Source organism: Alligator mississippiensis, chromosome 12, assembly GCF_030867095.1.
Source record: "Alligator mississippiensis isolate rAllMis1 chromosome 12, rAllMis1, whole genome shotgun sequence".
Classification (NCBI taxonomy): domain Eukaryota; kingdom Metazoa; phylum Chordata; order Crocodylia; family Alligatoridae; genus Alligator; species Alligator mississippiensis.
In genome coordinates this window covers 6,142,893-6,166,166 of record NC_081835.1, presented here as the reverse complement: position 1 = coordinate 6,166,166, position 23,274 = coordinate 6,142,893, and the positions used below count along the sequence as shown (strand labels likewise).

Below are 23,274 nucleotides of genomic sequence, written 5' to 3'. Positions count from 1 at the left end.
TCGTGCTTGACTTGGTGTATGCTTTAAGCTCTGTTGACCTCAGTGGGATGTTGCATATGCCTCTATCTCACATCTGCGCTTATATGCTTTAGGCAGTCTGCCTATGTCCTTAGACCAGCATGGCTACAACCTGCACCCCTGCTTGTATGCTTTATGCACTTAACTGGACACCTATTTCTAAGTGCTTCTAAGAATAGTGCTGCCTTCCTGATGTAGGCAAAGAATAGGTCTGTCCTGGGGGCTTGGGGTGGCTTCATTTCAGTGTTCCTGTATGGCATGAAATCCAGGAGCCGGTTCAGGGTTGGAGCAAGTGACACTGAAGCATTGCAGTCACGTGGACTCTAGTGGGACCGCTACAAGTGGCAGAGAGAGATCAGCACTGGCAGACTCGCTGGCAGGTGGCAGTGCCCGGCAGCAAAAAGTCAGCCTCCAGCTCACAGGTGCATTGACCCTGCCGCTCCGCTGGAGTCTGGAAAGCCCTTTGCTTCGGGCTGAGCTTACTGATGATGAGTAACGCGTCTGTCTGGTGGAGAAAGTGACTTAATAACACCCTGCTGTACGCAGCCGCTCTCCCTTTCCTTTTGTTCTTCCTCCCGTGTCTGATTTGAAGCTAGTGACCCCATTCCTTGCAGGAAGCTAAGTGGCAAATCAGATGGGCAGCCCACCCATTTCCCCCTTGCTGCGTGCCACCCTCCGACCTCCCCTGCTTCAGGGATCCCCTGCGGAGGCTCCCACACCTTCTCTTCACTCCTCCATGGGATTTGTGCCCTATCTTCCCCTTCCCTTTCTGCCCAGGGCGCTGTGTGTGTTGTTCAAGCTGCGTGTGCTGTTTAAGGGGGTTGTGAAGACATCCCTCTGCTTGCAGCACGGGGCAGGCTGCAGTTCCCGCTGCCCTGTGGTTCAGGCTTTCCCAGGGCTCTGATTTGTACCCGTAGATCTCGGGGACCGGTGCTCCCAAGTTGTGTTAGTGAGCCGAACGGGAGGCACTAGACCAGGCACGGGTAAAATGGTGGATACAGCCGGCAACCAGAGTCCGGTTCCCAGCAGCCCCTGCCTGCGTCGCTGCAGCCAGTTTGCATGGAGACCCAGCAGGGCTGTGACGGTGCTTTCCGTGGAGACCGGCCCAAGCAGGGCTGGCAGGGCGCGTGGCTAGGCGGTGAGCTGCTTCAGAGCATACAGGCAGCAGATTGCAGCTCTGCACCAGCTCCAGCCCATGCTATCGCCGCCCCGAGATCCCGGCCCCAGCCCTGGGGCAGCTCCCCCCCCAGCTATGCACCCTGCCAGCGCTGCTTGGGCCGGTCTCCATGGAAACCCTGGCCCTGCGCTGTCACCCCCCTGCTGCTCCGGGGGGGTCTCCATGGAAACCAGTTGCAGTGACATGGGTAGAGGCTGCAGGGAAATGGAGTCCACCAGGAGCCCTGTCCGATGCATGGGCCAGACTTTGCCCACCCATGCATTAGACAATAGTTGATAAAGCTTGAGGTTTTGGGATCCATCCAGGTCTACGGAAAGCCCTTCAGTGGGCTTCCTGAGGCCCTGGCCAGATGTTAACATACGCTAGTTTAAAATTGCATGCTGAATTTTTATATCACGCCCAGTGAGCAGGCCTGCAGTCGTCTCCAGATAGCAGGCACGGTTCCCTTACGTGGCAGGAGAGCGAGCAATAGTCTGTTTGCATTTAGCAAATGGCTATTCCAGGATGGAAGGGAACACATGAAACTTAAACCAAGGTGGAGTTTTACCCTGATTCTTTCAGGGTGAGTCCTCCTTGTGATTAGCCAAAGCTACCCCTGCTTAAGGACTTTGTGTCATTGGTCTGCTACTTTTTTATATATAAATGTAATATTAATTGAGCCAGTGTAAATGTTTTGTCTGTCCATAACCAGAATCTTCTTATTTAATAACGCATTTCTTGTGTTGCATTTTTGGGAGAACGCCATTGCAGAAGAAAAGAAGGGCTGCAATGAGGCATCATACTTTTGATCTTTGTTTTCTTATAAGTTTTGACAGTTCAAGGGCTTTGAAGAAGTCATGCCTAAGACGATTCAAATGCCTGTAATCTTTCCTTAAAGTTACAAAAAAGAATTGAAAAGCTTGCTTGAGATGTCTGATAGAGTCTGCTGAAAGTGCAGTTAGACTGAACAGTGAAAGCCTGGCCCTTGCTTTCAGGTAAAAGAGATTATCTGGAATGGCTGAATTTGCATAGAAACAGGCACGTTTTATAACATGCCAGATGCCTGTTGCAGTTCCTTAATCATAATCAGAACAGTTTGACAGGGGAGGAGAGGACTTGGTCATGCATATGTTGTTAATCCCTTTTGGAAGAGTAATTGGACCTTGCTTCATTTAAACCAGCCCTGTTTGGACAAATAACACGCGGCTTTGGCTAGTGAATCTCTGTCAAGTTTGTTATACAATAACGCTAACATTTGTACAGCGAATGCCCCAGATGCTTCCACAGCCATAGATTGATTCTTTGCCAGTCCTTAAAATATGTTCTATAAACTAAGGTCTTGGTCAGCTTGGCTAAGCTCCTTTCTTCCTCTGTCCTTGGGCGTTGGGGATTTTTTATTTCCCATTTGTTTCAAAGACTTGCAAAGAGACGTTAAGGCCCGCTGACAGCAATCTCGATTTGCGGTGGAGTCCATAAGCATGTTAGCCTCTCGAATGGAGTCTTGTTAACATTTGGCAGTCGGAGGGCTAGCATTTACCAAGAGAAGCTGTTGAAGCTGACCTCTGGGGTGAGTATAAAGTCTGGCTGCCTGCCAACTTGTGAAGAGTAAAGTGGTCCCGTATATTAAAGAGCTCTCAAAAGTTTTATAGTAAACATTTCCTAATTCCCCCATGTCACGGGTGGATGAGACATGTTCTCAGATAGACTCTGTATACTGAGTGTAGCTCTCTCCAGCCTTATTAAAATATACACTGCCAGGGGCTTTATTTATCATTCTGTTCCTAAAGATAGTACGTCTGAAGTGCGGGGGTGAGAGGTAACCAGATGGGGAGGAGAAATCTCAGGTTGAGAATATGCTTTGTGTATGCCTGGGATCTCAGGCTCAACAGTCTTCAACTCTCACGAATTTCTTTGCCTCTGGCGTCTCCGGTGAATGGAAGGGAGTGGACGGGATTGACGAGTGCGCGGCTTAATGTGTGCATCGATTTTTTTTTCACCTGGTCCATACGGGCCTGCTTTTGGACTCGCAAGTTGGCCCTGAGATTTCTTTTGGACCGTGTGATGCCATTGCAGGCGAGGCTGGTACAGCGGAACGGTGGTGCTGTGTGTTGCATCTGTGCTGGAGGCTTGCACACCTGGCATGTAGCTCAGCCAGCGCAACTTCTTCACCAGCCCACGATGGGCTGGTAGCAGTAGTAAACTGTTATCCTGGTGGGAGTTTCCCTGCCATGGCTTTCTGTAGCGGTGACAGCAGGGGAATGGAGGGCTCATGGGTTCAACAACAAGCTCTGGAGGGAAGGATCTCCTGCCCTACCCATTACATTCGGCTGCCTGCTCTCCTCACATTGTTTCGGTTCTCTTCCTCCTCCCCAACTCCTGTTACGTGCTCAGGGTGACTTGCTCCCTTTCTCTTCAGTGCCCAGATACCACCAAAGGATGTAGTGGGATCCTTTGCCTTCTCAGCTGCTGCGCCTAATGTCCCCGCTCCTCAAGCACTGGAAGAAACAATTGCATAGAAAGTCCTGTTCAGACCTCGTGCACCCAGGATTCAGCATCTGGGGATGAAACCTGCTCAGTCTGGTCAGCCTGTGGGAGGTACGGGGACGTGGGGCAGGCAGAGCCCTTGCGGGAAGTGGTCACAAGCTGCTGCAGAGCGTGATGTGAACTGATTTTTCAGAAGACATTAAGTTGGCCAAACGTGCTGCAGAGGCGGGCGTTGGACCTGGATGGCACTATCCACCCCCGGACCCTGATCCACGGCGTGCTCGTACTACCGCTTCACAGCAAAGAGTCTTTGTTTCATGTTGGTGGAAAGGCACGAATTTTCCCCTCCTCGTGCTCTGAGAAGTGGCTTGGAGCTGTTCTAGATACCAAAAAAATCATGGAAAAATTTCGGTCCAGCCAGTTGGTCAAACAAAGTCGCACGCGACTGAAAAGAGGATCTGGACAGTGTTGGGCAGCCTTAGCAATGGGTGACTCTGCCAGCTTGGCCTATAATTAAGAGGCAAATATTGATGATCAGAAGAGATGCCATGGGGCTGTATTCATTTGGGGTGTATTCCTCTCTTACCAGCGTTAGGCACACTGGTATGGTTACCCAGTGCAGATCTGCTGAAAGGACCTGTCTTTAGGTTTGCCTGACCTACCAAGGCTAGGTTTGCCTAATCCTCCAAAGCTGGAGAACCAACTCTATGTCTGACTACTACACCTTCATCTTCAGAGTCATTCCCATCAGCATGTACTTCCTTGCTTTGAGGCTAGGACCCTACAAGGGATTTTATGAAGAAAGGCATAGAGATATTTATGATGTGGGGATCTGGCTTTGACTAAACCATATGGTCCCGCGTGGCTGTTAGATGTATCCCAGAAAGGATCTGCGGTGGGAAAGAGCGCTGCTTAGCAAGGGGCTGCGTTCCCTTGTTCCACGCTCACTTGTGCTGCCTCCACACCCAGGTAATTGTCTTCCTTGGCAAACCTTATTGCCCTTACCTTGGGTCCACCCCTCTCTTTTAAATTGCATTTTTTTTTCTCTTCCATTTTTCCTTTTTTACAACCCTCCCAGTAATTGTGGATAATTATAGGCAGGTCTCTAGCTTTCTTGAGGCTACTCAAATGCAGACTGGCTCAGGGCGTTGCTGGCTTATTGTAATTAAAAAAATAAAAATAAAAATAAGGAAAAGCCGAAGTTTTATGAGGGCAGGGGGATTTTCTAGTGTCTTGATTCATTTTTTTTTTTTTCCTCTCTGTCTTTCACCCTGGACTGTCTGGAAGGAGCCATTTCAGGTCCTGGCTTCTCCCTCTGGTTGGCTCTCTGCCACTTCCGATGAAAAAAGCAAAACACAACAGTTGAACGCCCATGCATTGCAGTTCCTTTGTCTGAAAAGTGTAGCTCCAAAGTTTCGCTTAGCTCCTCCGGCTCCAATCTCCATTGCCCTCTTGTTCTTGATGCATTTTTCAGCCTCCAAAGACATAGACTTGCCCTGTATGGTAAGACTCTAGAGCTGATGTTGTTGTACCATATTTGTGCTCCTTCTCTTGCTCTGGTGCCAGGCATCATGATTTTCAGTGTGTCCTTAGCTTTGCCTCTACTCAGCAAAGTGGTTCCCTAAAGCAACGGGACATGTTAAGAACGTCACTAAAGCAGGGCCCAAATTCTGCCCTTATTCATTGGAAGGCAGGATTTCTACGACTCGACTCTTGCCATCTTTGCTTGATGCCTTAGCCATCATTTGATGCCTTGGCCATCGTGATGAAGGGTGTGTGAGCCTGAAAGCTTGCAAAGAAATGTATTTTTTTGCAGCTATTTAGTTGGCCTAATAAATGATATCACCTCTACCCAAGGAGTTGTGTCTGCTTAGAGATATCGATGCATTCCTGCCATCTAGGTATTTCCACCCAGCTTGGACATCTATGAGACTGTCTAATATCCTAACATTATTCAGCATGAAAAAAGCCACCTGGATACATGGGCCAAATTAATTCCTGGGGCCAAATGAATTCCTGGTATATATTGAGCAACTCCTGGAACACTACTCCAGGGGTGAATTTGCCTCACTGGATAAAACAATTGATCCCCTCTGCAGATCGTAATTAAGAAAGATCTGTTTCTTCCCCCTCCCTGGAGCAGCTCTCTCCATTCTGGCTAAGCTTATTTACATCTGAAACATATAAGGTTCAGATGCCATTATATGAATTGCATCCATCTACTTAACCCTGCGCTAATGACCTTATTCCCACTTGGGGTGATTCTAGGAAAATATCCAATCTTCATATTCAACATGTGATTATGAGAGCAGCCTGCAGACCTGGCTCCCAGGCCCCTTGGCCTACTTGCCTGAACGTATGCTGAAATGATCTGAGGGACTGCAGGAATTGCAAATTAATCTTTGCGGTCTGTCCCTCCCATCTCCTTTGGAAAACTGATCTTCTTGCTAGAGCTTTGCCAAGCTTTCATTACAAAGCCTGGAACTGCACTGCGCTCACCTGGGCTCGGGCTTTGTGATGAACTCCCACAACGGATTCGAGAAGGAGGAAAGCCGGAGAGCTGAACTTGGCCATCTGCATTTGATGAAAGGCTCCCCCGCCCCGGGACCTGTTTTGAGCAAAAACATGCCGCTGCATGGATGGAGACATATTCATGGTCTACTTGAGTGAATAGACTTGGGTTCAGATCCTGCTTCTGATGTGCTGGGTAGCCTCAGGGAGTCACTTCTCTCGTTGCTGAGAGGCAAGGATTTTTGTGGGTGCTCTCCTTTATTGAGCTGCATACTTGGGATAGACTTAGTTAAGCTTTTGAATGCAGTGCATGCTTCTTCAGGTCACTTCTGCTTCCTTCCCAGCTCTGGCTAGTCTCTTTAGCTTTTCACCTCATCAGGGCAGGAGCTCTCTGTACTACACGTTTGTACAGCACCTTGCACTATGGGGCCTGAATCTCTAGACCTTAGTGTTGTGCAATAATACACAATTGTGTGATTAAAATAAGTTCGCTCTATCCTTAAAATAGAAGCAACTACTTTGAGTGCAGCAGAGCAGGGGAAAGCTGCTAGTAGCTCTTTTGTATGAGTGCACTGGTGCATAGAGACTGCAAGGGTTGGGAAACCCTGAGGCGTGGGACCTGCAACAACTGGATGCAGGGATGCCAACAGCTGTTTGAAGTGTAGCAAGAGCTGCAGCTCCCCTGAAAACGTAGAGCCCAACTCTTGACTGCATTTATCTGGTGTAGCTGCTTCCACCTGTGCACCTGAGCAGGAATAAGTGCCAGGGTGTTTGGACTATCCACTGTAAAGAGAAAATCTCGTGGGAGGCTGTGGAGCAAAGTTGATTGGCAGTCGCTAAGACTCCAGCCACGTTATCCTCACGTTGCAGTTACAGGGTGCAAGAGGGTGGGGTGTTAGGCCATTATGCCACTCAGCCCTGATGCTCCCCAGCGTCTGGTACGTCGTGTTTCTTCCCTCCCAAGTCCAAGCAGGTCCCTGGCTGTTCTGAGCAATGGTTTTTGGTTCGCTGTGGTTTCCAGGGAGTGTTTTGGGAAGCGTTTGGCTCCCCGAGGCCTTGAGGAGTGTAGGTTCAGCAGTTGTATGGTTTGGCCTTAGACGTTTTGCCGTTTCCATTCTGGAAGCGAGTGAGCAAGATGTTGCTTGTCAAGACGCTCGGAGCAGGCTGCCTGAAATGGCTTCGCAGGGGCAGGAGCACCTAACCTGTCCAAGCCTTTCCTGACAAACAAAATATTATGTGGAGGCAAAAATAGCTAAATCCCTCTCTTGGTAGAGAAAATTTTAACCTTCGCTACCAAGAGACACAGCCCCAGTTGTGCAGTAGGCTGGCGTTCAAAGCCATAGGATCTTGTAACATCCCAGCTAATGCGGCTTGTTTGGTCGCTCCACTGCTGTTGTATGTTAATGATAATTTTCACCGAATGTCGTCACATATGTAGGAAAGTGCTCTGGGTTCCTTAAAGCTTGTATTTAGGGCCATGTCACATAAGCAAACAATTTAAGACCTGCCAATAATAATAATAATAATAATAATAAGTATTATTATTAAAGTAATAAGTATTATTTTAAAATAATAATTAAAAATAATTATTAATTTTCACTTCTCATCTTTGAAGTGCTTTGCAAACGTTAGCTAAACCACACAACACCCCTGCAATGTAGGCATCTATTACGCCCATTTCACAGATAGGTAAATTGAGGTTAAGTCACTTGCTCTTACAGTGTTTTGTGTTGGGAATGAAACCCAGATATCCTGGTTCCTAGGCATGTGCTGCACGCAACTGGTGATCACCGCTTTGCTTGCTCCTCTATTTTATGTTACAGTGACACTGTTATACTTAATTTACTTACTTTTAAAGTCTGCGTGTCTTAGTGGGACCACTGTGTGGGTTGTTGCAGTCAGCTGCCTGCTGTGTTCCTGTGCAAACCCATTGGATGGGTGTGAATGTGTATACCCCTTTCCAGACCACAGACTAACTCAGGAGACTGTCTGGATTTTCCGGCATTGACAATTGATCGGAAGCAGACCAGTTTCTGTGGCTGAGCAGTCACCCAGGGGCGAGAGAAGCTGACTAAGCAGCTGCTTTCACTTGCGCTAGGGATGTTGTAGCCTCATTGGGTGTAGTACCGGGAGGGTGGAGTTGATCTGCTGTCTGTTCAGGCGCTGCATGCCATTATAAATAGCTCCTTTTGGGAGCTGGGGGGGGGGCATTCCCAGAGGCCGTTCCCATACTCCTGTGCTTGTTTCAGAAACTGCTGCCATTGCAGGATTTTTTCCCATTACCCCCCATTTGAATGAGATTTAGGGTCTTTGGTGTATCACCTGGGTTAGAGCAGTGAGTCAATCTGAAGAAGGTGAGCCACATCCTGGGCTGTTTGAGGCTACCTTCCTGCTGCAGATTTATCCCATATGTAGTCTTCCGGGCTAAGGGAAGTTTCCCCCACTCCCTACCCCTAATAGGGGGATTTTTCTCCAGATAGATCTCCTGTAGGTAAGAGGTTTCTAAACCCCATCATTGGCATAAGAGGCATGGCTTAAGGAAAAACAGTCTAATCGCCACGCTGCCCCAACCCTGCTGCACACCCAGGGCTGGGGACCGGCTGCACGCGCCACAGCCTGGGCAAATCCGCTGAGCTGCAGCCCTGTCCCATCCTCTGTGATAACAGTTCCTGATCTGTGTGTGTCCCTCCAAGTCTGGCTGTGCAAAATCTGGTATTTGCAATGTTGGCTTTTACTTCATGTATCAAGAGGCCCAGAAATTTTTGAAAGGCAAAGGAGAGTGCTGACTTCAGGGGCAAGATGCAGATAGAGAAGGTTCAATATTATCACCTGCAAGCAAAAAACAAAAAACAAAAAAAAGAGGGGTGGAGGGAGTGGGAAATGTTATTGGTTGACAGCTCACAGGTCAAGGCTGATTTTGGGTCACATCTTGTCCTTTCTACACTGTACAGGAGATGCAAAGGGTAATTTTAGTAGCCCAGGAGCCTGTGTTGGCAGCTCTGCCCTGCCGCCTTGCCTTGGTGCGCTGCAGTGAGACAGAAGGCCCTTCCCTGGACCATTTTAAGTGCTAGGGAGGACTCCCTTTGCCCAGTTTTTTGTCTTCTTAGAGAACCAGGTCTAGTACTTGTGCAACGGAGCTGCCTAACTTTGAAAAGTTGGACCCCATACAAGGTTCTGTTAGCAGAAGTGGACCTATGAGAGTCTGTGCTTTAGCTAAAATGGCAAGTTATGCATCTACTGTACATCTTTAATAATTAGGGAAAGCGTGGTGCATGTCTGGGCAATAAGCATCCAGGCAAGTGGCTTTTTCCTTTGAGTTTGGTCTCTGTTGAAAAGGACTCTGAGAAACTGTTCTGGACTCCGCAGGCCGGCATGGAGCAATGGTGTTAGTTGTGCCTAGCAAACATTATTTATCTGGCATCACAGAAATGTATGGTGCCATGCAAACAAGAAAGACAGGGTCCTTACGGGCCATAAGGTGTGCACATCTTTGCTTTCGTCCTGCATCCCTGGCTTACATAAAGTTAAGATGTGCAGGGTCCCTTTGCACTCGCCTCTGACCGGGCAGACCTGCTCGGCCGCACTAAGCAAGGATTTATGCAAGAAAAGTGCAAGAAAAATTGTGCAGCTGGACGCTTCAGTGGAGAGAGCCTGAGCATGAGTGTGTGTGTATGTGTGTGTGTGTGTGTGTGTGTGTGTGAAAGAGCAAGGGAGGCGAACACTCACAAAGCAGAGAAATATTATCTCTGGGAAGGGACTGCAGCCAGCTGATCTGGTGAAACCTGTAGGGCCTGAGCGCCCTACATTGCAGAGGCAAAGGTGTTCACGCCATGCACCCTCGTGTGCCAGCCGCCTCTCCGCTCCTTGCACCCTGCTTTCAGGATTGACTCTCCTACGCGGTGGCAAAAAAATAAAATAAAAATTACAGGACACTTTTCTTGGCAGCTGCAAAACCCCCTGCCCTGCCCTTGCAGTGGTATGGTCTGTAACGGAGTGAGACGGAGAGGTACAAAGTAGTGACGGCCTCCAGACTGGACAGTGCCCGGCTGTGTCCCGGGGAGGTCTGATCTGCAGGCTAACCCTCTCCTCTTTGCACACACAGGGGCAGATTGAGGTAGACAGCGAGACCGTCTTCAAGTTAGCCGCCCTGGTTTTACAGGTAAGACGATCCTTTTTTGCACTGTTAGCATGCCTGCATTTGCTTCCTAACCTCTTCTCCTTTGGCAAGTGGCGGCGGTGTGGTTTATTTGTTAGGTTACGGATATCCCCAACACACGCACACAAAAACGATGCACGATTTTGCATTCTCTCCAGCAAACGCGTGCTTTGCAATTTTAGGAGCTTAACTCCAGCAAGAGACATCTGTGTTCAAGACCCTTGGGTGGAGGAGGGAAAAAAATGAAGTGGACCTTTGCTCTGTAAGGAAGACCCTTGAGCGGAGTCACTCAGTCGGAGTTGTTATTATTTCTTTGCCACTTCCTCCTCCGGTGCAAATAAACGTGCGGCTCATCCGTGAGCCGGGAATCGGGGAGGGGAGGGCAGGTGTAATAGCCTGATGCCAAAAGCTGCTGCACCAGTCATACGCATCCTCCTTCAAGAGGACTAAAACCAAGATTTTTGGTCTTCTGCAAATATCTAGTGCCCTCGCCATGAGTGTTACCCCTCTCTTTAGCCTCCACCAGGTTGTGCAACGGTTAGATTTACTCTCTGCTTCTACACACAACTCTTCCTGCAACCCGTCTGTTCCCATTGACAAAATCCCGCAGTGGGTTTGCATGGGCTGGGCTGTCTGAACCATTGTTTTTGTGTCTTGAATGTGTTCAGACCCCCTCGCGACCGTCCTGTAATGTCAGGCTTTTGCTGGATGTGGTCCGTATTAGAGGGAATGGATATTTATGGTGGCACTTCTCTCTAGTAAAAAATGATGGGATGTGGAAATCCCCGGGGTCGTGGAAGTTATCTGACAGACTGTGCTGGCTCGATGCCCCCGGGGCCAAAGTCTGCTCCTGTATACATGCCTCCGGGCTGCACAAATGCCTCCAAAGTCAGGATTTGGCCCGAAAGGAGCCTGGGAAGAGAACAATGCTGGGAAATTTTCTTGTGAAGAGAGCATGTTTTAATTTTTTTCACTTTTTTTTTCAATTGTAGGAAGCTAAAGGGGACTACTCCAGGTAACACCATTTCCCTTTTTAATACTGATGTGCAACTTGGCTGTGCTTTGCTTTGTATTTTTAAACAATTGTTTGACTAACCCCAGCCAGAGGGAAAGCTGTCTGGCCTGGGCCAGCAATTGGAGAAGTAAAACCCTGGGGGAAAAAATAAAAATCTGTGGAGTTTGCACGGCTCTTTTGTGACCGGATTCTGCTTCGGCATACTCTTTGCACCGCACCATTGCACCCCAAGTGTGGGTGCCTCCACTATTTCATAGCATCCTCCGAAATCATTGCATATCATCCTCCAAAATCATTGCATATCGTCCTCCTAAATGAATGCCCCCACTGTTTCATATGGGAGGCCGGCGTGCTGTGCACTGCTACGGCTCCTGTGTGTGTACAGTGCTAATGTATGCACAGGAAGATGGAGCTAGTCAGCTGCTTGCTCCGGGGATCAATGAGCTGCTTTCTTTTGCAGCTGCCCTGCCCGGGCCTCCCCCTTCGTGCACTTGACCTGACAGTTGTATTGTAGCTGGGGTGAGACACCAAGTTGCTTGAGCTTTGCAGCGACCTCCTGCTGCGTAATCAGACAGGATTTGCCCTTTTCGACTTTTTTAAACCCTGTTCCTTGGGTGCTATAACCAGCCTTGGGGGTGGGAAGAGACCTTCGATTAGAAACAGCTTAGTGAACAAACAGAGGTGCAGAGCGTCAGCCTTATGCTTGTTAATATTTTACTACCTGCAGAGGTTGGCACAGAGGGAGGTTGGCTTGTCCACCCTCTTCCACGAGAGCTTTCGGTGCCCCGCTCTGTACAGGTGGGATGCAACCTCCTCCCCTCTGGCTTAGCCTCCCCCTGCCTCAATTCCCCTGGACATGGGGCCGTTCATGTGGCTAACCTAGCAAGGTGTGAGATGTGGTTTGCAAACTGTTTATATTCATCAGCAGGAAGAGGCATGACTTCGGTTGTGCCTTCAAGGGCCGCTCCCATCCTGGAAACACCCTTTTGCACAAAGGTGCAGCTCTTCTGGTAGATCTATGAAACCCTACCAAGTGATTACGTGGCCATTAGCACCGAATAACCAACAGGCCTGTATTCCAGAGCAAAATTATTACTTTTTTCCATTTCCAGGGTGGTTATTTGGGTCACCCGCAATAAGGAAACCAGCTCAGTTACAGCCTCTCAAAAAAATTTCCCTTGGAAAACTATGCTTGATAAAGGAGTGCATTCCTCAGCGCTGTTATTTATGCAACCTGGTATTTAAGCAGTCTTCTCCATTACCAGTGTCTGGTTTCTAATGTATCTGTTGTTCGTTATCAGCTGGAAATTAGATTTTTGAATCGCTTTGGAAAGCGTATGTTAGGACGTTATATTTGCTTTATTAGGTAACTGAACTTTTGCATGTGGAATTAATGCAGGGATCACCTGGGGACTTAATGGCTGGCTTTCTAAGAGCTGCAAAATGGGTTGCACTTAAGAGTGTGTTAGTGAGCCCGGCTCTGCCTGGCTGGTTTTTACACCTCTGGTAGAGGATTTTTTATTTTTTTTTGATCTGCAAATTGGAGCTGTGGATGGGAATGGGCTTTTTGAAGTATCCTATCCTGATATCTATCTGGGCAGTCAATCCCTATTGAAGTCAGCGGGAGTCTTGCATGTTGGTTGATTGTGGAGTATATGCCGAAAGAGATTGGTAGTATCCCAAGAAATCATCTGTATGGCTGAGCAGGCAAGCAATGAAGGAATGCAGTATTTGCAAACTGGAAAATGAAAGGAGAAGCCTCTTATTTCTGCACCGTGAAGCCTGCTGAGGAAACTTAGCAGGATAGCAGTACAAAGACCCGTAGCAGTGGGTCTTTGGGGATAAAGAGACTGTCTAAAATAGAGCTGCCTTGGGTAAAACCTGATGTGGATAGAGGAAGCTGTGGCTTTCGGACTAGAATAGCCCTGGCCTGCATCAGAACGAGGGATTTCCAAATGTGAGGTCCTGTGTTTAAGTGACTTAGGCTCTTAGGAAGCCTTGAATGTCAGTGGGATTTTAGACCCCTCTATGCCCAAGTTACTTTTCAAATTGTCCCTGCAGGGTGTCTGTTTTGTAGAGGACACTAGTGTCAGCACAGCTAGCCAGGACGATTTGGGCAGCTGCATAAAGCAACTGCTGGCTGCAAGAGAAATGATCGGCGGAGGCGAGAGCACAGTTGACATGGTCCATCATTTTGTTATCCATCACGAACAAGTCGGTTCCTTTTCCCATTTACTATGTTTGTGATCCCGGCCAGGATAATAATACTCTGTGTGTGTGTGTGTGAGATAGAGATGCATAGGAGCAGGTCACATCAATGCTCGCTGAACGGCTCGGCTCTGCAAAGCAAGCCCCTACCCTGCCGTCATCTCCGGGGCGTGCGTGCCAAGCAAAATGCCTTCACGTGCCATGCTCTGGCACCCGTGCCAGGGGTTGCCTACCCCTGTTACAGCCTATTCAGAGATGCATGAGCTTTTGCAGGCTACAGCCTCCTTTGTCAGATGCTGTGGACCAATGTGAAAGTGGATAAGGCCAAAAAACTAACTTTTTAGCCTCACAGTTGTGACGTTGAGCTACATGTGAGTTTATGGGGCTGCAGCAATTTGGCCCCTTGTTTTCCCGTAGAAAGAAGGTGGTAGTTTTTGTTCAAAATCTTTTTTTTTTTTTTTTAAGTTTTCTTATATTCACTGTTCAGCACATCGGGACGACCCTAATCAGATGCTTCCATTTGAAATGTCTTTATCTGCCGCCACTCCCCTAAAAGTTGGCGTTTGTTTAGTACAGTTTGCGGCTGTGTATTGTGCAAATATTGGTAATGAACACAAATGCTCTGCGCTGTCGGGTTGGTGAAATGCAGGAAAAACTGCAGTCCTCGTTTCAGGACGGCTTGAACTTTTAAACTCCAATAGGAGGGTTTTTTTGCCCGACAGAGAGCATGCTCGCTTCAGGTTGCGGCTGCTGGTGTGGTATGTTGGTTAGGCAAAATATATTTGTTTTAGTCACTTTGGGAGTCTCATTTTTAACTTGATTTTGATAAAGCTAATATCTTGAGCAGAAAGGAAACTGTCCGATGGGGTGTGCAAATACGCAAGGTAGTATGTTGGCACCTTGGAAAATAAACTTCAACTTTCTGCTGTTAATGACTATAGACTGAGTATGTGGACCCATAAAATATTTTATAGTGCTATTTTTTTTTTTATTAACGTTGTAATAAAGTGTTCTTCTTTGCAGCATCCGTAATGCTAATTTACCCACTTTATAGACACCATGCCGTCTATTATCTGGGTTTTCTTTTTAGCTTTATAGTTTAAACCTTTTTATTCTTAAAGATTATTTTCCTACAGATGATAGCTTGTGATTTTGGGTTTCTTTTGGCTTGGATAGTTTCTGAGGCAGGAGTGAAAAAAGGTAGGGCACGGTTAAAGTGAAGACAGACAGGTCTAAATCTTGTGCTTCCTGTATCAAGAAGAAGTTTATTAAAATCAGATTAAGTACTGTGTAAGGAAAGTTACCTTTTCAAGTGTTTATTTTCTGACAGATTATCTCAGATCATATTTTCCAAAGCTGAAACCCGGTTGTGTTCCTTGAAAGTTTAATTAAATTGCTGGAGGAGGGCTTCCATTTTCTTTAAATAGCTGACACATTAGATTTTCCTTTTAGCCTGTGGGCTGCAAAGATAACTACTGCCTGGTATAACATAACACAGACAATGTAATGAATTCCTGATAGCTGACATGTATGAGAGACTGGGGTTTATCACTGCATGGGTGATAAACACAGTTTGTAAAAGGGAACCAGTTTGTTTAAAAGATACCCATGCTATGATTGCAGTCTGCAAAATTGTGAATTCGGGAGCCTCCAAACCAGGTTTTACGGAGGAATACATTAAATATTTGCTGGGCACAGGGGACAATCTTAAGCTTGCTCCAAAAGCAAGAGCATGTCAGAACAGGGAATAGGATAATTTTTACTTGAGAAATGTATTGTTTTACTGGGCAAACTGGGGGGTATGCTTAGCAGAAAGGCATGTTTGAATTAGCTTACGCTTTGGGGAAGTTCATCGGGGTATTATAGGAAAGCACCTGTTTGCCATATTTCCCATGATCCGGCTGGCATACCTTGATGCATAACATACCCTGAAGAGCTGGTAATCGTGCACCCAACCTTCCCAGTGTAACCAGCTGTTTTGAAGTCCAACCCAGTCTGGTAGTGGCCAGGAGTCGGTGATAGGTGCCCCAGATCCACGCGAGCCCACGTCACCGTGTCATGATCTCAGGTGGCCACGCTTGTCAGCCAGCTCTGCAGATCTGCTAAGCAAGGAAAGGAGCTGATCCCTCCAGTGTTAGGAAATTTCTACCAGCCTGCAGTTTTGGGGGCTGGTAGTTTTGGGGGCAGGCAGGTAGGGTGATACAGGAAAGAGAGGTGGACATGGAGGAAACGCCCATCTTGCACGGCCACCAAGTTCACCTAATAAAAATGACACTTGGAAAAAAGCAGTTCTCTATCTTTGTTTTTAACCTGAAATATCTGCAAAGGCTTTTAAAAGAATCATTCCCCCCCAAAAAAAATCCAGTTTAAGGACACTTGCAGGCACTATGCACATTAAGTCATAAATCAATGTTCAATACTCCAGCCTTGCCTTCTGCTCCCATAACCATATTCTTGCTGTTTGCTGAATGAATCATTATGTGTTTTGCCTTTCAACAGTAACACTACATAAACCTGTTCCTCAAATACCTCACTTAACCTTCTTGTAATCCATTAACTCCCTCCTGATCAAACAAAGCTACCCTCTCTTTTGTCACAACATAGGCCCATTTTATGTAAAACTATGGAAAAACTAACACGTGCAAAAGTTTGCAACATCAGGCCTTAGTGGAGGGTTCATTTCTTTCAGTTTGTAGGGAACTCGCAGTGAAATGAGTGATATGCACACGCACACACGCATGTGTGTGTATATGTGTATGTGTATATATATGTGTATGCGTGCGTGTATATATGTGCATATATATATTTGTATATATGTGTGTGTGTGCATATATATGTGTGTATATGTGTGTGTATGCATCCAGGAAGAGCATACACCAATTGCTAAAACTTCCTTAGCCTGACAAAGGGTTTTTGAACCCGAAAGCTTGCTTAATAACTTTTCTCCAACTATTTGGGTTGGTCTAATAAAAGATATCAAATTCACCCAAGGAACCTTGTCTGCCTATGTCCTTAGACCAACACGGCTACAACCTAAACCCCTGTATGCATATATATACACATATATAATATGTATATGTGTGTGTATGTGTATATATACATATATATACATATACATATATACATACATACACACACACACACACACATATATATATGCATTTAATAAGGTTAATCCAATGTAAAAAACCCCTCTCTTATTCTCTTATTCAGACTCCCCTGCAGCTAAGCTTTGCAAAAGGCCTCGAAGGTAGAACTGTTTGAAAAAAGAATTTCAATGGGAATGTTTTATTTCACCTGCTCGGTCCTTGCAGGACATTAACCTTTTGCTTAGTTGAAAGCCCAATTTTCTGTCAAAAAATTAGTCTTGGTGGAATGGGTTTTGACCCATCCTGCACGAAGGTCAGTACCCTAGGAGTCAGACCAAAGGAGTAGGCAGATTGCAGACCATGCTCTCAGCCTGCCCATGTTTGTTGTCTTATGGTTGCTGCCTGGGTTGGTTGTCCATTAAAATGAGATTTGTATTATATAGGACCAAATTCACTCCTAGTGTATCCATTAACTTAGTTGCCCCAGGGATTCATTTAGCTTTTGCTGTCTAGACTATTGAGGGTTCATTATGGCATTGCATGCTGCACTCCGCTGCACTGTCGTGTTGTCACCGTGTCCAAGATAAAAGCCTGTTTCTGGCTGGATTTTTTTAACCTACTGTTATTATTGGCAACTCCTAAGATGACTCAAACTTAAAAGGAGAGGGAGAAGATTTCAGTGGGTTTTTTCCCCATTTATTTCTGCTCTGTAGGCCCCTACACTGGGATGCTACTCTACTCACATGCAGAAACCTAGGCAAGTATGTTGTTGTCTTGCATGTGTAGGAATACAGCCAGCTTCTGCTTTTGTACGTGCAGGTCTTTCATCTAGGAATACATGGTGAGGAAAAGTTGAAAAGGCATTGAAAATGGAAAGATATGACTGTAAAAAAAAAAATCACAGAGCTCAGTAAAATGGCTCGGAAGCAAGAATTGAGCCTGTAACTCCTTTTAACTCAGTCTTGGAAATGATCAGACTCCAGACGGATGCACGCTCCCTTTACAATGAGTGGGGTGAAGGATCCCGGGCTGTAGAATAAATACGTGTTCGTTGTACGACAGGTAATGACAGCACTGAGTCACGTATAAATGCTTGTGCGAGAGGTAAACAAGACATTAGATGAAGAAAAAGAAGACGTCTGCAAACAATGCCTGATCTCACGTGGCCTAATGATGCACACAGCGTGATCTTAATATTTAGGCTAATATTAATGTGTGAGGTTGGTGAGGCAGCATGCATTTTTACAGAAGATAAATGTATCAAAGGTGACTGCAGCGGCTGCAAAGATGCTACCGTGTGCATCCTGTGTTGTGTCCTATGCAAACATTATCCCTCTGCAAAGGTCCTGCACCTATAAGCCAAGGTGGGCAGGCTGTGGAGAGGGGTTTATAGATGCTCTCTTCCCTTTGGTACAGAGCTCAGTTCGAGGCAGACCAGGGAAGAGGTGAGTGTAGGGCCAGGGGCCACGGGTCTTGCACTCGGCAGCCCCAAAGAGAGGGACACATTAGGGCAATGTTTCTCAGCCTTGTTAGACTCAAGGCACCCCGTGGAAAATGCAGCTTTTAGTCTTCACTTTCTTTTTAATGCCAAAAAAAACACTACAGCAATTCTTCTGCAAGAGGTCAGAAAGGACTCCTGTTTGAAATCTCTGGGATTATTTTGGGAATCATGTTGGCACCCTGCAACATGCATGGCACCCTTGAAAGGATCTTGGGGCACCTTGGGTTGCCCTCGTTGAGAATCACCGTCTTGGAGCCAGGCAGCCTGCTGTAATCTCTAGGTCCCCATCGCTGCCCAGGCAAGGCTGCAACCTCCGGGTTTCTTCACCTTTGACACTGGGAATGTCCCCAGTGCGTTGAAGTGAGGTGCGGTCCCTTTTCCCCCCGTGTGTTGCATGAGGAGAGAGCCGGTTATGGTAGCTTTTCCGCGCTGCTTTTTGCTGTTGTAGTTTTAGGTTAGCCCCGTGTTGTTCTTCGGATACTTTTGTGTGCGTGCACGCACTCTGAAGCATCCCGGTTTCAGCACCGAGGTCTACGATAACAAGCTTTACGCTTACAAAAGAGCCGCGGCTAACGGGGCTAATCTGACTTTTGTGTGAACAGGAAGAACCTGCGAACGTTAGTAATAACCGGCTCCTGTCTGCGGGGAGGCCTTTCTAGCATCCTGCCCCTGTGAACAATTTTTACTTGCTCTACAACAAATCCCTAAGCAAAGTGCTTCCCATCTGCTCTGATGAAGAAACGTTCCCAGCACATACTCAAATAGTCTTGCAGTTTTTGTTCAGAGTTAGAGAAGGCTTATTTATTCCAACTACCAAGCTTTCAGGATCAGACCTGAAAGGGAAAGATGCCCAAGATTGTCCAGCAGCATTTGTGTTTGCTCCCTGCTCTGACACAGATTTCCTGTGTAACCTTGGGCAACTCACTCAGCCTCCCTGTATCTCAGCTCCCCAGCTGTGAAATGGGGATAATAGCCCTGCCCTATCAGACCAGAGCAGCGTGCTTATAGTTATAATTGCAAGGCACTCAGGTGCTGAGATATTTATGCATCATTCCCCATTACAAATGATCGGTAGAACGCTGGATTTGTACAGTACATTTTCAGAATATAACATTGCCTTCCATCTGAGGATTTTGGAGCATGTCAGTGTATAAAGTTTCTTTCTGAACGCTCCTGAAGATTGCTAAGCATCTTCCCCCACTACTTTTTTCTCGTGGGAAGAGCAACAGAGATGCAGAGAGGATGAATAACCTGCCCACTTACCTAGCATGGGGCAGAGCTGGAGTTAAAACCCAAGCCTTCTGACTCCAAGGAGATAACCCACCTTGCATTGGAGTCCACAGCAAGAGCCATTGGCATTTGGATCAGGCCTGAAGTCCTTTGCTTTTCCTACCAGCTCCTCTCTGTCTATAAGGCTAAGCAAAAGGGTTAGACCTCCCGAGTGATGCCGTGCTTGATGCACACAACCCCAGGTTTTATTTGTGCGCCATGCTCATTTTGCATGCTGAGTTTTGAAAGCGTTCGCTCTGATGTAGCCTCTTGGTGCAGCCCTTCCTTGCCTGTTATCAAGGGGCCAAGCCCTGGAAATCTTCCTCAGGCAAATGTCCCTGCTGACAGCGGGGTGAAGGGTGACTTCTTGACGGTCCTGAGAACCTCCATCTCCCATGACGTAAATGGGAGATTTGGTTGTTTGTCATCTCTCCAGATTTGGTCCCTTTGAGTAGGAAAGCAGCTTCTTGAGTGCTCCAGGATAACCTCATGGTAGCAGACCGAGAGACTGCAGGAACCGTGGAAAGCATCTGGCATTTGTCACAAAAAAAGGACCAGCTCAGTGAGGGCTTTGGAAAACCCTGCTCCGATTGCATTTCTCCTCTGCTTGGCTTGTACTTTCCTAGTGTGGGTTGGTTTTGTTTGTACTGAACTTGGGTTTCTTCTTGCAAAAGTTCTCCCTAACTTCAGCCGTTCCCATAGCTTTCCCTGTATCTCCACCTAGACCCTTTCTCACCCCTTGTCATCCCGTCTCTTTGCTGCTTGCTCTCAGGCCTGGCCCCATGCTGCCCTTCATGCAAAGAGCATGGCCAAAGCCTCCCTGCAAAAATATTGTGAAAACACACTTGTCCATCCCGTTTTCCAGCTGTACACGGCTCCAGGCCATGAACCCAATTCTCCTCTCTTGCATCGGTGTCAATCCAGAATAAGTCCACTGCTATGTGAGTGCTGGCAGTAGGATCCAAATTGGACCCCACTTGCAAAGAACATATAGTATTCGACTTGTCACGTTAAAGTAGGCGCACTTGGCGAGTCTCAAGATTCAGGGTAAGTGTTGACATATGCCAAATAATCTGACATACAGCAGACTGAGAAATGATAACCTCCCGTGTCCAGTATTTAATTGGGGCCTGAGCCATTTCTATCTAAATGTTTAAAAGAGAACAAGAGGTAGAGACTGTTTTTAATTTAAAAAATGTCCTTGGAGAATGGCATGCACAACTCTGTATTGCTTTCTGTGCTCCACAGTAAAGCTCCCTAAACGTGACCTGAGTCTGGGTGCCCATGAAATGCCTCTGAACTAGCCTGGGTTCGACCTCAAGGGCTCCATCATCTCTGAAAAGAAAGCCTGTCCCACTGGGCCTCTCCAATTCCCCAAGTCAAAAACAAAAATTCCTTGAACCAAATATATAATGTCATACTTGGAAAGACCTGCGATATCCGTGAGAGCAGCAAAAGTTAGCATTGTTGAGAGGACCAAAGACTTGGAGAATACCAGAAAAATATGATGTGGTAGACTACCGTGATGCTACAATTATGCGTTCTGTCCGTGTTTTCCAAGCAAGTCAGCAGTGATAGGCATACCTCTACCTTCGTATTTCTGAAGCGTATGGGTTAAACCCCAAATTCATAGTTTCATAGTGCTCAGGGTCAGAAGGGACCTAAACGGATCATCAGGTCCAAGCCCCTAAGTTACCAGCAAGTTAATAAAATTGGCATGAAAGTTGTATGGCATGAAAGTCAAAGCCATTGTAACTGCTTTTGCTGCCCCAATTGTGCTGCTTGCTCTTGTCCTTCATACTTCCATCCTATGATAATCTCATTAGCCGCATCTTGTGTCATCAAAAGCTTTTACCTTGAGTTACTGCATTAGTAGCCAATATAAGATGTTACATGGCACAGCGGGCACAAGGAAAAGGCTGGGCATCCATTGACAAATGCCTCTAATTAGCACTATTCTGTCATGTCCGTAAATCTCTGGTTAGCAGGGAGTGTTGTATCCGGCGAGATTGCAAGCTGTGACGATGCCCATACTGGGAGCTCAGATATTTTATAAATCCTTTTTAATTTGTCGTCCTATGCTTAAGGCAAAGTATGTCATTGTTGTCTGACTTCAGCGCTCAAATTTCTGACAGGGACGTCAGATGGATTTTAACTATCTTTATGTTCAAGCCTAAAACTTGGAGTCACAGCTGACTTTGCATAACTTGGGTTTAGATGGGCACATGCTGTAGATGCATAACTTGGGTTTAGATGGGCACATGCAGTAGATGCATAACTTGGGTTTAGATAGGCACATGCAGTAGATGCATAACTTGGGTTTAGATAGACACATGCAGTAGTTGCGTAATTTGGGTTTAGATGGGCACATGCAGTAGATGCATAACTTGGGTTTAGATAGACACATGCAGTAGATGCATAACTTGGGTTTAGATAGGCACATGCAGTGGATGCATAACTTGGGTTTAGATAGACACATGCAGTAGATGCGTAATTTGGGTTTAGATAGACACATGCAGTAGATGCATAACTTGGGTTTAGATGGGCACATGCAGTAGATGCATAACTTGGGTTTAGATAGGCACATGCAGTAGATGCATAACTTGGGTTTAGATAGGCACATGCAGTGGATGCATAACTAGGGTTTAGATAGACACATGCAGTAGATGCGTAATTTGGGTTTAGATAGGCACATGCAGTAGATGCATAACTTGGGTTTAGATAGACACATGCAGTAGATGCGTAATTTGGGTTTAGATGGGCACATGCAGTAGATGCATAACTTGGGTTTAGATGGGCACATGCAGTAGATGTGGGCTCACAGCTGGAACTGGTCATTTGTGTGATTAGATGTCCTATTCATAGCATGATACCTGTTTTGAATGTTGTGGGGGGGTGTATTTGGTAGCCGTGTCGGCCTAAGACAAAAATGCAGAAATTCTGAACTTGTGGTTCAGAGATGATACTTTTTATTAGACCAATTAAGAAATCGCCAAAAAAGAAACTTTTTCTGTAAGCTTCCAGCCTCACACACCCTTCATTAAGCTCAGGGAAAATTAAAGATGGTAAAAAAAATCCCCATTGGTACACGTACCGTCCTCTGGTCTACACGGCAAATCTGCAAAGATCAAGGAGAGCTGTATGTGCAGGCGGGGAGCAGCATCTTTTTACCCTAAGCTTGGTTGTAGCAGAAGATTAAATACAGACCACACACCAGATGCAAATTAAAGCCATGTGTGAGAAACACCTCAGGTACCTTTCATTTAAATTGCCCAGATCAATTCAAGTTATGCAAGATTTTTGCTAGGGGAGAAATAAAAGAGAAGAAAGATGTGAAAAGAGCCCCAATTGCTCATGTTCTTTCATTCGCTTCCTCCGGGAAAAGAAACACCTCGACCGAGCGTTTCTGTGTATTCTTCTCCTGGGAAAGGAGCAAACCCTTCTGCCAAAAATGCGGTCCTCTTGACTCAGGGCAGTTGAAGTGCTGGAGCTGTGCCAGGCACCAACAGCAGCGTGTTAAGAGGCCGCCCCGCTGTATTGGAGATCAGATGAAATGCAAGTGGGCCCCTCGGTCCTGACAGCTGAATTCCAGCTCTGCTCTCGAGAGAGCCGGCTTGCCTTGTCCTGCCGGGGGGAACAACACCACCACTTACAGGAGCGGCTTCTGTATCCTCCCCAGGGCTGGGCAGGGCGTAGTAAAAACCATTTATTGCACTTTACTGTGCTTTGTGGGTAGCTGAGATGGTGGAAGAATGGGGGCTTCTTGCAAACTCGGTAAAAACCCAAACTGCAGCGGCTAATCATTCAAATTTCATGTAGTCTTTTTGCCTCTAAGAAACGGTTTGGGTCTCTCTTAGGGCCTGGGGA

The 23,274-nt window shown here is 46.6% G+C and overlaps 1 protein-coding gene across 7 annotated transcripts in view; it reads left to right on the top strand.

Annotated features, from left to right (window-relative positions):
* FRMD4B (FERM domain containing 4B) overlaps nucleotides 1–23,274 on the top strand; it is a 163,153-nt gene that overhangs the window by 103,737 nt on the left and 36,142 nt on the right. For all 7 annotated transcript variants that reach the window (XM_019499738.2, XM_059716022.1, XM_059716024.1 and 4 more), the window contains 2 exons: nucleotides 10,272–10,328; nucleotides 11,318–11,340. In XM_019499738.2, the coding sequence (XP_019355283.1) occupies nucleotides 10,272–10,328; nucleotides 11,318–11,340 (80 nt within the window). The remainder of the gene's footprint in view (nucleotides 1–10,271; nucleotides 10,329–11,317; nucleotides 11,341–23,274) is intronic.